At 45.3% G+C, this 15,095-nt stretch overlaps 1 protein-coding gene across 4 annotated transcripts in view; it reads left to right on the plus strand.

The window, feature by feature from the left end:
* Nucleotides 1-14,117, plus strand: part of DDB1 (damage specific DNA binding protein 1) — a 76,775-nt gene extending 62,658 nt beyond the window's left edge. For all 4 annotated transcript variants that reach the window (XM_033927985.1, XM_033927983.1, XM_033927986.1 and 1 more), the window contains 4 exons: nucleotides 4,674-4,843; nucleotides 12,618-12,720; nucleotides 13,023-13,146; nucleotides 13,371-14,117. In XM_033927985.1, coding sequence (XP_033783876.1) covers nucleotides 4,674-4,843; nucleotides 12,618-12,720; nucleotides 13,023-13,146; nucleotides 13,371-13,454 — 481 coding nt within the window. In that variant the 3' untranslated portion in view covers nucleotides 13,455-14,117. The remainder of the gene's footprint in view (nucleotides 1-4,673; nucleotides 4,844-12,617; nucleotides 12,721-13,022; nucleotides 13,147-13,370) is intronic.
* The last annotated feature ends 978 nt before the right edge of the window (nucleotides 14,118-15,095 follow it).

Here is a 15,095-nt window from a genome sequence, read left to right on the forward strand (position 1 = left end):
GGAAACTCTGCGGTCGGTCATTCTGGCGGTTCAGCCGGGGGAGTTTCTCACTTCTCTCGATCTGACGGAGGCCTACTTGCATGTTCCCATTCGGGCCTCTCATCAGCGTTTCCTGCGCTTTGCGATCTTGGGTCGGCACTTTCAGTTCTGTGCGCTTCCCTTTGGGCTGGCCACGGCTCCGCGGACGTTCACCAAGGTGATGGTGGTCGTCGCGGCAGCCTTGCGGTCGGAGGGCATCCTGGTACACCCCTACCTGGACGACTGGTTAATTCGGGCAAAGTCGTTGCAGGAAAGTTCCCGGGTTACTGCTCGGGTGGTGGAGTTTCTCCGGTCGCTGGGCTGGGTGGTCAACCTTGCCAAGAGTCGGTTGGTCCCGGCTCAGCGTCTGGAGTACCTAGGGGTGCTGTTCGACACCTCCTTGGGGAGGGTCTTCCTCCCAGAGGGCCGGGTGAGCAAATTGCAATCTCAGATTCGCCTGCTTTTGGCGTCCCGGTGTCCTCGGGCGCGAGATTTCCTCCAGGTCTTGGGGTCGATGGCGGCGTCCCTGGACGTGGTGAGGTGGGCGCGGGCCCACATGCGTCCTCTCCAGTATGCTCTGCTCCGGAGGTGGTCTCCCCAGAGGCACGGGATGGATGTTCCGGTTCCCCTACGAGGCTTGGCGCGCTGCAGTCTGCGTTGGTGGCTCCAGACCCCTCACCTAGTTCAGGGGGTGGGTCTGGATCTCCCGCAGTGGACGGTGCTCCTGACGGATGCGAGTCTCCTGGGTTGGGGGGCTCAGTGTTTGGGTCACTCAGCTCAGGGCACCTGGTCCGCGGAGGAGGCCGCCTGGTCGATCAACGTGTTGGAGACCAGAGCGGTCCGTCTGGCGCTGTTGGCTTTCCACTCCCTGTTGCGGGGCAAGTCAGTCAGAGTGCTGTCGGACAATGCCACGGCGGTGGCTTATGTCAATCGTCAGGGGGGCACCAAGAGCACTCGGGTGGCGCAGGAGGCGGCTCTGCTCATGGTTTGGGCGGAATCCCATCTGCTGGACCTCTCGGCCTCTCATATAGCCGGAGTAGACAACGTTCAGGCAGACTTCCTCAGTCGTCACTTCCTAGATCCAGGAGAGTGGTGTCTCGGCGCCGAGGCGTTTCAGTTGATAGTGCAGGCTTGGGGGCAGCCCCTGATGGACCTGATGGCCACGGGTGGCAACGCCAAGGTGCCCCGCTTCTTCAGTCGTCGCAGGGACGGTCTGGCCGAGGGTCTGGATGCTCTGGTCCAGCCGTGGCCAACGGAGGGGCTGTTGTATGTGTTCCCTCCTTGGCCGCTGGTGGGCAGAGTGCTTCTTCGCATTGTTTACCATCCGGGTTTGGTGGTGCTGGTGGCGCCGGATTGGCCTCGCCGTCCGTGGTATGCGGATCTGGTGAGGCACCTGGTAGCGGATCCTCTTCCTCTGCCTCTCTCGGACGACCTTCTGAGGCAGGGTCCCATTCCCATGTTCGACCCGTCTCCCTTCTGTCTTACGGCATGGCTCTTGAAAGGGGTCGCCTTAGCAAGAAGGGATATTCAGACAAGGTGATTTCTACACTGTTGGGGTCCCGGAGGCTTTCTACCTCTCGGGCTTATGTGCGGGTTTGGCGTCTCTTTGAGGAATGGTGTCGGGCGCGGGGAGTGACCTCTTTTCGCGCTTCTCTGCCTTCCATTCTGGAGTTTTTGCAGGATGGCCTGGATAGAGGCCTGGCTTGGTCTTCTCTCCGGGTTCAGCTTGCGGCCCTGTCGGCTTTTCGAGGGTTGGTGTCAGGTCAGCGTTTATCGGCGCTTCCTGATGTGATTCGGTTTTTGCGGGCGGCCAAGTTGCTTAGGCCTCCCCTTCGGCCCTCGGTTCCCTCTTGGGATCTTAATCTGGTTCTCTCTGTTTTGGTGCGTCCGCCTTTCGAGCCCTTGGACGACTGTTCTTTGAAGGACCTTACTTTGAAGGCGGTCTTTTTGGTGGCCATTACTTCTGCTAGGCGTGTTTCTGAGCTGCAGGCTTTCTCTTGTAGGACTCCCTTCTTGGAGTTTTCTAGGGAACGGGTCGTCTTGCGGCCTGTTCCTTCCTTTCTGCCTAAGGTTGTTTCTCCTTTTCATGTCAATCAATCGGTGGTTCTCCCGGTCTTGGGTAGTCGGGAGGGCTCTTCTGAGCAACGGCAGCTGCGCAAGTTGGATGTCGGTCGGGTCCTTCGCTCTTATGTGCAGCGGACCCAGGAATTCCGGAAGTCCGATCATCTCTTTGTCCTCCTGGCGGGTTCTCGTCGGGGAGCTGGCGCTTCTAAGGCTACTATTGCGCGCTGGATCAAGGAGACGATTGCTTCCGCTTATCTTCTGAAACAGCAGCCGGTTCCGGAGTTTCTCAAGGCTCATTCCACACGGGGTCAGGCGGCTTCTTGGGCTGAGTCGTCGCTCGTGCCCCCTGTGGATATTTGTAAGGCTGCGGTTTGGTCCTCCTTGCATTCCTTTGTCCGTCATTATCGGGTTGATGTGCAGGCGCGTCGGGACGCGGTGTTCGGTGAGCGTGTACTGGTATCGGCCCTTCGGGGGTCCCGCCCGTGAGAGGGACTGCTTTGGTACGTCCCATTCGTAAAGTTAACCTCTACTGGTCTGGAGAGTGCTAAAGAAGGAGAAATTAGGTTCTTACCTGCTAATTTACTTTCTTTTAGCTTCTCCAGACCAGTAGAGGTCCCCACCCTGTCTGTTGTTGTTGTTGTTGGGGCTGTTGCGCGGGCAGTTTTTGGTTTTTGCTGCGGGTTCTAGTATTTTTCTAGGGCCGGGGAGAATTGAAGAACAGCGGCTGTGGCTCGGCTGGCTTAGCTGGCGAGCTGTGGGGACATTCTTCCTTCGGGAATTTCTCTTCTGCATTTTCCAACAGCATTTTGGGTTTGTTACTTGTTACTCCTTTCGGAGTATTGTTTTTTCTCTCTGTTGTTTTCCAGTTCTTGGTTCTGCTTGGCTATTCGGCAGACTGAGGGAAATAGAGAGGAGGGGCTAGGATATACTGTCCCAAAGTTTTGTTTTCAGTCTCCACCTGCTGGTCATGATTAGATATATACCCATTCGTAAAGTTAACCTCTACTGGTCTGGAGAAGCTAAAAGAAAGTAAATTAGCAGGTAAGAACCTAATTTCTCCTTTGTTTATACACTTATTGTAAGTTCTAAAAATGAAGAAAGAATTAAAAAAAAGAAGAAACTTAATGGCAAGTAATTTTTTTTATTTTTTTATTCAGTAGTTATCCTAACTTGAGCAACAAAGCAATCAAGACTTTGTTACCTTTGCAAACTTGGATTTTCTGCTCTGACAGAAATTAAATTAAAAAAAAAAGAGAACAACTGCAGATGGTGGATGATGAAATTTGTGCTTGCTTGTCAACTATCGAGCCTTGTTTTGAGTTAATTTGCACCCAAAAATAAGCACATTCTATTCTATCTACTTTAGTTTCACCGTTGTTACAGTTACCCATACATAGTTTAAAGAACTTTAAATAAATAACTCGAAAATATAATTTTTTGTTGGTGTTGCAATTTTATAATTTCAGTTATAATGTGCCATGGAAAACATTTGCTCGGTTTAGTGTTCCAGAGGTAAAAAAAAAGTTTGAGACACACTGTTCTACAGAGTGGACATGGTGGCCCAAGAGAATGCCACTTTTGGGTCCTTGATTTTGTAGGTAGGCTCATCTGTCCTGCCCTAGACATCTGACACTGCTTTGGTACATCACCTAGCGTGCAAACTCTTGTGTTTATGTAATGGAATGAAAGATTAGGTTCTCACCTGGATAAGCTTCTTTCTGTTAATATGCATAGGAGTCTGTACAGCTCACCCTGTGATTTTTGCAGTTCGTCTGCTTTCAGCCTTGGACAACTCTATGCTCTGAAACTGGAGTTCTTCTGACAGTTGGATGAACATGTATGAATAAATTACTAACAAAGTAATGAGTTTGGTTTGCTTTGGAGATCCTTATGTGTTCTAGTTGTACACAGCAGGTTGGTTCATTAATACATCTGTGTTGCAAGTTCTTGCTAATTATTATTTCCATGAGTTACAGAGCAGAACAGAAATGTATATCTCTGGAGAAGTTCTCCATGTCCCTCCTCTCTTCTGTTACAGTGGAGATCGATTGCTTTGGTGCAAACTGAAGAGGGCACTATGCTCCACTGGTGAAGGAAAAGCTGAAAGATGTGATTGACATCCTTCTGCAACAGTTCACGAACACAGATTGATCACCTTATGTGTGTATTAACAGAAAGAAGATTATCCAGGTAAACACCTAATCTTTCATTAGAAGTAAAACAATTTCTTTTTATAGCTGGAAAGAGGCAATTTATGAATGTATACAGCTGATGAATTTCATGTGTGTAGTGTACAGATGTGAAATATTTGTGGATAAAATATCTAATCAGATTTAGTTGGTTAACAGATTTAGAGGCCACTTGATCAATACTTTGGATTGTAGTGTATCATGATTTCTTGTATCTATGTAATATATTTTGTGAGGCATGTCTCGTAAATTATCTTGCCTAGTATTTTGGTGTTTTTATATATTATATTGTAATTATTGCTTGGAAAAGGAACTTTAAAAAATGTATTTGTAGATTGGTTGCATAAGCCTAAATAATATATATTTAATTTTTACATTTATCCTTGTTTTCCCCTCTTGCAGTGCTGCTACAACAGATGAAGAACGGCAACACCTGCAGGAAGTGGGTCTGTTTCACCTGGGCGAGTTTGTTAATGTATTCTGTCATGGTTCACTTGTCATGCAGAATCTGGGCGAAACTTCCACACCCACCCAGGGCTCAGTGCTGTTCGGAACAGTGAATGGAATGATAGGTGAGAATTTGACTCGTACTTTCAACTGGCTTAGTAGGATTTTCTCTGAGACGTGATGGTTAGAGGGAGGCATTTAAAGCAGTCCTTTTTTTTTTTAACTAGTCTTTATTGAAATGCCAAACAATAACAAAGCCAGAGAAATGGCGCCATCTCCATTCACAAAGTCTGACTGATTCAGGGTGCATGCTCCGCCGTGCTGGCGTGTCCTTCATGGTCCAGTACCATCGCTGCAATGGTCAGCCTAGCTATTGTAGGAAAAAAGGGTGAGGGGTGTAAAATTAGGAAATAAAATTGCAAGTGAAGATTTATGGTGCCAGTGCCCAGCCCTACTTCTGACTTAACTAGAAGTAGAAAGGAGCAGGAAGAAACTGCTTAGTGAAAAATAGTAACGTCTTAAATTCTTGCCTCTAATTATCATGGATAAAGATAGAGGTATACCGAACTGTCTATGTCAGGCAAATTGCAAGGACTTATAACAGAATGGTGATGGTGATCATAATATACTTCTCTTTAGAACAAGAGCAATGTGATTGATCTAATAAAATAACATTAAGAAACGTGTTCTAAAAATTTGCACTTTTTCAGTGTAATAAATGATTTGCTATGAAAAATGTAGCAAGCATAGTGCTGAAATAAGTTCATGGGCTCCTTGATAAAATAAAATTAAGATTATTCCTTACCTTGGTTGGTAATTACGATAATTGGTTAGTGTGTTTTCATGGATGGATTAATGTTACAAAATTCAGTAAAGTTTTATAATTAGAAAAGTTATTCCTTTCCAAACAACTAGTACAAATAGTTTCCCCTAGTACCCCTTTACCTCAGAAAAAAAAAAGTCTTAATGCTTAACTGACAGGAGGGGCCATTCTAGTGCAATGTGTCTAGTAGTTCTGAATGCTAGGGTTATGCATCTGAACCCGCAAGTTGCTTGCAGAATATTACTCATTTTTCAACTCTGCCTCCTTCCCAGTAGGCTTGCTCCTGCCCCCTCGGTTTTTCTTCTGCGAGCAAGTTTGCTCAGACTCTTTATATGACATAAGAGTCATGAGTAAGGTGTCATCCTATTCTATCTTTGCCCGGCAGATGCTCTGGATCAGACAGTGGGCAGGAGACTCGGCTTCTAAGGCCACCCTCGGCAGGCATCCCTTCAAGGGATAAATGCTATTTAGAAAGGGTCTAATTGACCTGATGGCCAATGTTACGGACATTTGCCCTAAGGCCCTGGGAGGCTTGGAGTTTAGGATGCGGATGTTTTTGAAGCTCTTAAAGATTCTGTTTTTATGCGGGAGGCCATGCAACACAGAGGTCCTTTCAGGGGTCATGACAGAGGTTCAGCAGGGGCAGAAGGCAGGAAGCCTGTGGCTCTTGCCCCTCTCCAACCTCCAAGAAAGCACATGACGTCAGGTTGGAGGCCACACCTCCCCCCCCCAGATAGGGGGCAGGCTGTTGACTTACTGGACGGCCTGGGCACAGATAGGCGCAGATCGTTGAGTCCTGGAGGTTATTAGAGAATGTTACAAGATCGAGTTCTGTGCTCCCCTTCTGTATCTCTTTGTAGATTCCCTGGCTGTCCGGAGAGAGCCCTCTTAATCTTGGCAATGTTGCAAAGGCTTCTGGATCTTGTGCCATAGAGCCAGTTCCAAATGAAGACTCTGTCTCGGCCAGATACTTCATATACTTCATAGTGCCAAGAAAGGCTCAGACGACTGGAGGTCAATGCTGTGCTGAACAGGCGATGCTTCCACATAGAGACTGTTCAATCATTATGGTGGTGGTACCTGGGGAATTTCTTGCCTCCCTTGATTTGATGGATGCCTTTATCCACATTCTTATTTTTCTGGTTCTCAGTAGGTACTTGTGGTTCTATATACTGGAGCAGCATTTCCAATTCTCCACTCTTTTGGCCTTGCTACAGCACCTTTACCAAGGTGATGGTGCTGGTCGCATCACACCTGTGCAAGGCAGGAATCCACGTGCACCCATATGTGGATGATTTGCTAATCAGAGCCTTGTCCAAGGAAGAGGGCAAACTGGCAGTCTTGAGAGTGGTCCAACTCCTGCAGGAATTGGAATGAATAATAAACTTCAAGAAGAGTCACTTAAAGCTGATCCAGTGCTTGGAGTTCCTGGATGTTCTGTTTGACATGGTTATAGGCCAGGTTTTTCTTCCAGAGCCATGCAAACAGAGGCTCCAGAAACAGACATCGGACCTGCTACTGAGTCCAATTTCAGTGGTGTGGCATTATTTGTAGGTCCTGGGGTCGATGGTAGCAGCCATAGAGTTGGTCCCTTGGGCCATGATACATATGAGACCCCTCCAAGACCTTCTCCTATCCTGCTGGACTCTTCAGACAGATTTGCTTCAGCAACCGCTTCCATTGACACTGGAAGCAAGGAACAGCTTATGGTGGTAGCTGCAGATAGCTTCCTTCTCAAAGGGCATGGCACTCCGTATATCCTCCTAGGAGATCCTAACAACCGAATACAGCCTTTACAATTGGGGGGAGGTTGGGGTGTCACTGCAGCAGACACTCAGTTCAGGGTTTATTAGTCCACAACCCAGCAAAAGTGGTCCATAAATTTCCTGGAACTCAGAGCCATTCAGCTGGCTTTGTAGGCCCTGGAGAAGTTCCTGGAAGGCAAGGCAGTCAGGGTGATCTCGGACAGTGAAACAGCAGTGGCCTATGTCAACCGACAAGGAGGCACCAGGAGTACCCTGTTACGTCTAGAGGCTCAGCTTCTCTTATGGTGGGAAGAAGCTCATCTACAAGCTCTCTGTCCCACATGTTGCGGGAGTGGAGAATGTTCAAGCCGACTAGCTCAGTTGGCAGACGCTCGACCCTGGGAAGTGGTGCACAGTCGTTTAGTGCCATTGTTCAGCAGTGGAGGCACCCATTGATGGATCTCATGGCCTGAGTGGCAAACACAGATGTGGATTACTTTTCAGTTGAAGATATGAGCCCGGAAGCACAGGGTTGGTTGGATGTGTTTGGTCCAGCCGGAAAAGGGACTCTTGTACATGTTTCCCCCATGGCACATGCTTGGTCGAGTTATTCGCAGGATCATGAGTCATCCAGGGATGACTATCCTAATGGCACCCAGTCGGTCCTACAGACCATGATGTGCGGGCCTAGCTTGCCTAAAGAGAGATTAAGGTCTCAGGTTGTCTGTTCAGACAGATCTCCTGACTCAGGGCCTGATCCCCATAGAGAATCCAGATCGTTTTGGGCTTATGGCATGGCTCTTGAGTGGGCTACCCTAGTAAGGAAGGGGATACTCAGAGATGGTCATTTCTAGACTGCTTAGAGCCAATAAGCCCTCAGCTGTGGCTTGCTATGCCAAGGCGAGGAAGACTTTCCGACAGGGGTGTTCTTAGATCAGTGTGGAGCCCTTACAAGCCCCGATCTTGGTAGTCCTGGATTTTTTGCAAGAGTGACTTGAGAAGTGTCTGTCGATCAGATTGCTGAAAGTGCAGTTAGCAGGCCTTTCACGTTTCCAAGCTCGGAGAGAAAGAGCGTCTCTGGCCTTTCACCCAGATGTGGCAAGATTCTTTAAAGAGGCTCTCAGGTCTCGTCCTCCAGTGCATCCATCATTCCCATCCTGGAACCTTTAATACCATTTTGCAAGGTCTCAGTTAGACTCTATATTAGCCCTTAGAGGAGACTTCCCTGTTAGATCCGACAATCAATACGGTTTTCTTGGTAGCGATTACATCAGCAAGACGAGTCTGTGAGTTACAAACTCTCTCTTGCAAGGGGCTGTTTTCTTAAGATTATGGAAGAAGGGCTGTCTTTGCGCATGATTCTATTCTTTTTACCGAAAGAAGTCTGCCTTTCATGTCAGTTGGGAAGTCAATTTGCCTGCCTTTCAGTCTATGGGATTGAAGGACAAGGACAAAATGTTGCATTTGCTTGATGTCAGAAGAGCGCTTCTTTGCTACCTTGAAGTTATCAATGAATTTTGAGTCTCTGAATACGTTTTCATTCTGACCAGTTATGTTAAGAAAGGCAGGTCTGCATCCAAGGCCTTGATATCCAGATGGATTAAAATGACAATTTTCTCTATATATGTGGGCTGGGTTAAGCAGCTACCAATCATATTGAAGGCACACTCCACCAGAGGGGTGGCTACCTCGTTGGCAGAGGCTTGGGCTGTCTCACCCATGGAGATTTGTAGAGCAGTAACATGGTATACTCTTCATACCTATATCAGGTTCTATGGAGTAGACATGGCAGCCAGGAAGGACGCCACTTTGAGTCCTCAGTATTGAAGGCAGGCTCAGTAGTCCCACCCTAGACTCAGGATACTAGAAAGAAGATTAGGTTCTTACCTCAGTTATCTTTCTTGTAGATATGTCTAGTAGTCTTGAAGCCACACCCTATGAGTGGGCTTCGCCTGCCTTTTGGTTTCATTTCAGTCTGTGTCTGACTGAAGAATTTCTCCGTCTCTCAGCTAAGCTGAAAGAAAAAAAATAAAAGGTATATTTATTTGGTTTTATATCCCATTCTCCCAGAAGAGCTCAGAATGAATTACAAGTTTACGTACTTTATATAAAGTGATGGCAAACATAGCATGGCAGAACATTGTCTGACAAAAATGGTAAAAACATAGTTAACAAAGCATGGTAAAACATAATATGACTAAACATGGTATAGTGATACATAGCATAATGAGCATAGTAAAGCAAAACATAGCAAGGCAAAAATAATATTACAAGCATGGCTAACCTAGATTGACATGACATGACAAAAATAATAAGACAAGCATAGCATGATAAAACCTAGCACGGTAGACATGGAACAGCAAATATTGTGTGGCAGACATAGCATGAAAAAATGGTAGCATGGTAGACATAGTATGGCAAACATAGTGTGGTAGATATGATGTAAGTGGGAAAACATTGTATGCATAGCAGTTGAGGCTAAACATTATACCACCAGAGGGGACTTGGTACAGTAGAGCATTATATGATAGGCAATACAAAATGCAGCAGTACATGGCACATAGGATGAAGCACATTAGTGCACTTGAGACAGTGAAGGGTTGGTGCCGTTTTTCATAAGGTCTGGGAAATTTGGATTGTGCACTCCCGTTGAGGGTCAAGGGAAGAGGTGAATTTTTATTGCCTTCCTGAAGTTCAGTAGACCTAATGATTTATGCGATAGATAGTTTGTTCCAGAGGCACGATAGGTAATGTAAGATCTGGGCGGTCTCAAGGTGATTGGTGTGTGCAAATTGGTTTTCTTCTTGTGAGCGAAGCAGTCGATTCGGGACATAGGACGGAAGTTTGTGGGCCATAAAGGCCAGTACCATGTTATGGAAGTTTGTAGGCCATTACTAGGCCTTTGAATATACATCATTTGTCAATCAGCAGCTTATGGACAACATGCATATGTGAAGATTCTTTAGAAGTTGGATGGCGGCATTTTGTACTCGTAGTCAATGGGGCTTTCTTAGGAGCGCATTGCAGTAGTCCATATGGGAAAACGGAATGAAGGCATTGGGTAGTTGAGAGAAGTCTGGTTCTGAGAAGTATCATCTGATTTTCCATAGTTGCTGGAGGTAGTAGAATGAGGTGGATACTACCGTGCTTCCCCAAAAATAAGAGTGTCTTATATTAATTTTGGGTCCAAAAAACGCATTAGGGCTTATTTTTGGGGATGTCTTATTTTTTTTCATGTACAACAATCATCTCACCCTTTCTCTCCTCCACCCCAATTCTTCCTCTTTTCTTTTTGTCCCCCCCCCATGTGCAGCATCTTTCCTCCCCTGTCAACCCATCCCCTTGTGCAGCATCTTTCTATCTCTCCCTCCCATCCCCTTGTGCAGCAGAACCCCACTGACCCTCCCACCGTGAGACTGACATACCTCCACTCCGAGGCCTCCAAAAACAGCAGCGACAGCAGTTGTTTTTGGAGCAATTGGAGTGGAGGTATGTCAGGTCTCACCGGGATGGGGATCGATGAATTGACGAATCTGACTTTTTTTCAGCGAATCGAGCAGTACTAGTGTCAGGGATGGAGTCTGGGAGTTTTTGGGGACATCTGGGGAGGGGGGGGTGTCGATCTTAACTAGGGCTTATTTTTGGGGTATGGCTTATATTAGGAGTATCTTTAAAAATCATGCTAGGGCTTATTTTAAGGATAGGTCTTATTTTCGGGGAAACAGGGTACTTGGGAGATATGGTCAGAGAGCAAAAGGTTGCTGTTAGAAATCACCCCTAGGCTGCATACTTTGTCTTTGGCCATCAGGATGATGGATTCCTAAGAGATTGACGGGCGGGTGAGTTTGGGGGTCATCTCTGTATCCAGAGGAGCTTAATTTTTGCCGCGTTTAGTTGCAGCTTTTTTGGGTCATCCAGCTTTTTATTTCCTAGAAGCAGTTGTAGTTTGGAGATTTGAGCATCTTTATTTAGTATTTTAAGCCAATGTCTATCACTACTTTGATATAGAGCAGGGGTGTCCAACCTGCGGCCCCGTGAAGTATTTTGTGCGGCCCCGGCCGAGGGCGATGCAGTGTTTTCCTCTGCTATCCCCAGGTGTTTACCGTCTTGCCGGCTCCCTCTTCTGTCTTGCTGCAACGTTTGTGTGGCCCCAGAAACATTTTTTTTCAGTCAATGTGGCCCAAGGAATCCAAAAGGTTGGACACCCCTGATATAGAGGCTGAAAGCAGAGGGAACGGGGGGGGGGGGGCATCCTGTGCTTATCCATATTTTATCGGTTTAGGTTGTGATAGAATAGATCTTAGTAGGACGCTTTGGGTGGGTGCATAATTGGCTCAGGAATGGTGAGAACCACTGGAGCTCTCAAATCATTGATTCCAATATTTGAGAATCTGGTAAGGAAGCTGGGGTGATCGATGGTGGCACTGAGGTCTAGAAGGACCATTAGCCCATCGTTTCCTTTGTCTGAGTTTCCACTTCTCAGTAGGACATGTGAGTAGCTACGAGCTCCATAAATGTTGGTGCCTGTTGCACACAATTTTGATAATGTCCAGTTAGCTCTTTTGTAATCCGCCTTGAACTGCAAGGTATAGGTGGAATAGAAGTCCCTAATGTAATGTAATGTAATAATGTACTTGTTTCAGAGCAGAACAGAAGTACATTATGGTATTGCCCTGTTGCCCTCCTTCTAGTGATCTCTTCTATTACAGTGGTTCTTGATTGCTTTTATACAAATTGAGGGGGCAGGAGCAAGCTTACTGGGAGGAGGCGGAGTTGAAAGATGAGTGATATTATTCACAAGTAACGTGTGGGTTCAGGTACTTAGCCCTAGCATGCAAGACTATTAGACACATCTTCATAAAAGAAAATTGAGGTAAGAATCTAATCTTTCTTTACCCACTAGCTCCTCGGTTCCCTGCCTCTACCTTCTGTTTCTGCATCAAAGTCAAAGAAACTGCATACTTCCACTCCCAGGACCATCTTGATAACTGTGTATGTCTTTGACATATTATAGTTAAGGCTTTATTTAACTTCTTGCATTGCTTTTTAAACAGATTTCAAATCACAATGAAGTGAATTTTATTATAATTGAAGACCATTTATTTTCAAGTTGTAAAACCAGTTTCTGAATCTACTGGGCAAGAAAGTTAACGGAGAACTGTGTTGTAATTATAGAATGAATCCAGAAGTCTCACTCTCCTTGCTTAGGAATGGGCCTAAAATTCAGTTTATTTCCTTCAGATTCATGAACATTATAGTAAACCTGCTTTTGTAATTTCCAGAACATTGATTGCTGTAGTGATATCTGATTGCATTTCCTTACTCTGCCAGGTTTGGTCACCTCATTATCAGAGGGCTGGTACAACCTCCTGTTGGATGTGCAGAACCGACTTAACAAAGTCATCAAGAGTGTGGGCAAGATTGAACACTCTTTATATCCTTCAAAGACACCTTATAAGTGTTTTACAAAAATGCCAGCTTGGTTTTACAGAGCAGCTGTAACTTCTAGCCAGTTGTTGAGCTGGGGATGTCTCTTCCTTTGGAGACTCTCTGCCTTCTAGAGTGGGTTACTGATACTTATATTATGGTGACATGACTGCTTCCTAAGAAACTGTAATAATTAAAGACTGTTAAACTGCAGATCCTAATGTTTGGTAATCACATGTACCCGTGTATAGAGGAGTGAAACTGCATGACATGGTGAGACCATAGCTTTTTTTCCTTAACTTGTTTTACCTGGAGATCATTTCATACAGAGCGAAAGACTGAACCTGCTACAGGGTTCATTGATGGTGATTTGATTGAGAGCTTTCTGGACATTAACCGCTCCAAAATGCAGGAGGTGGTAGCAAATTTGCAGGTAAAGTTTGTTTGAGAAGCTTTTGTGGACAATTGAAAGGATGTAGTGGTAAAGAGGATGGTAGAGGGTGTTAGGAGCTGAGGTTAACTGATATGAATTATAAGGGTTAGAGTGGACAAGTTAAACAGTTGGGTTGTTTTTTGTTATTGTTATAAGACCAACATACAGTATAACATCTTATAAATATCCCATGTACCCTTCAATTTATTGTTTTTGCATTCCAGATTGATGATGGCAGTGGAATGAAGAGAGAGGCAACTGTAGATGACCTAATAAAGATTGTGGAGGAGCTCACTAGGATTCACTAATAAAATCGTCAGTACTTCCTTATGACACCTGCCATGTTGGAAAACAGAATATTTCCCATCTGTTCCTTAGTCTTTGTAATTGTGGGGGATCTCATAAACAGTTCTGGTACACTACTGGAAGATGTGAATACCCAGGAGTAGAAAAGGAGGTATCCCAAATTGGAACCTATGGACTAAGGGTTTTTGATAGTAACATGGCTGTCTATGATGCCATCCATGAGCTTGGATTAATTAGAGGGAGTTATTTCAGCCATGGACTATAGCTGTCTGCATATACTGAGTGATAGCTGCCCCTTAGTCCAAGTGATGCTAAGGGGAGTATCGTGTTATTAAATGATCTTCACTCAGTCACTGTAGTCAAATGCATTGTTTTTATTTTATTTTCTGTTCACTCTGGATTCCGGATCCCTCCCTTCTTTTTGTAGGGGGTTTTGATGGTCTTCGGATGATGGGATGAATGTGTGCATAGGGAGAAAGGTAATTTGTTTGTTATCAAGAACTTTTTAGTGATGTGGCTTGACCTGAGGGCATATGCTTTCAAAGGACTGAAGGGCCACGTTTATAGGCCCTATAATTTTAAGGTCAGGGGAGGAGAAATGGTGCATAAAAATGGATTGTTAATTTCTGAGTTAAAAAAAAAATAAAGCCCTGTCTGAAATTATAGTCCAGTGTCATCGTCTTATCCTTTGACACCATTTTCCTTCATCAGTGTGATAGTAAGATCAGTATTGGAGTAGCAGGGAAGTCAGGTACAGAGGTACTTTACAAGGATGGTGTAGGTTCAGGATTAAGAATAATCTGTCATAAATTGTCATCAATAAAGGGCTAGTTTTATAACGCAATGAAATTTAAACAAATCCTGGCACTGCTGCTACAGAGCCGGCTATCAGTGGAGTGTTCATTGCTCCCAAAGGAAGCTTTGCACAGGATTTGGCAAAGGTACACTTTCAGATGTAAGCAGCATGATGAAATTGGCACTCCTCCCGAAGCCTGGGTCATCCTTGGAGTCTGACGCGCAATTCCGGCGTCCAACATCATCTGTATCATGGGTCTGTAGCCGCCGACCGCCGGAGGTTCTGGTCGCGAGGCTCCCTTCCTTTTTCCCATCATATAGCAGCAGAGGAGCATCGTCAAATCTTCCCCAAATGATAAACGCGTCCCGAAGAACACACTGATAAAATGATACAGGCAATGAAGCACGGAGCTATGCTTCAAGTTTCTGCCTCAATCGCCACCTTGGATCATGACCGAGCCTGGTTCTCAATTTGTTTTTTTCTAAGTCAACATGCTATAATTTTTTAAAAAATCGATATGTTGGAGATGTATTTGACTACAAATACTAAAGAATATTGAAATTTTCCAACTTCTTGATTCCATTTCTTCAAAAGTGGTTACATTACTGTATTTTTTTGTACTTTTAGCACACTTAGAAAGTCAACTTTCTAGATGTTTTAATAAGAGCACAGGAAGGAGTATACACTCTACTTTGATATATGGTGGCACATAAAGAGCCAGATGTTTGAGAGAGAATACACAGAACTCTAGCTAAGGATGTTGTTTCTTTCTTAAATGACACAACTAATGAGTTCTGATTGATAAAGCTGAGTGGTAAAGGGAGAGCAGAATGGCATTAAGAAAACA

Source organism: Geotrypetes seraphini, chromosome 19 (genome assembly GCF_902459505.1).
Source record: "Geotrypetes seraphini chromosome 19, aGeoSer1.1, whole genome shotgun sequence".
Lineage (NCBI taxonomy): Eukaryota > Metazoa > Chordata > Amphibia > Gymnophiona > Dermophiidae > Geotrypetes > Geotrypetes seraphini.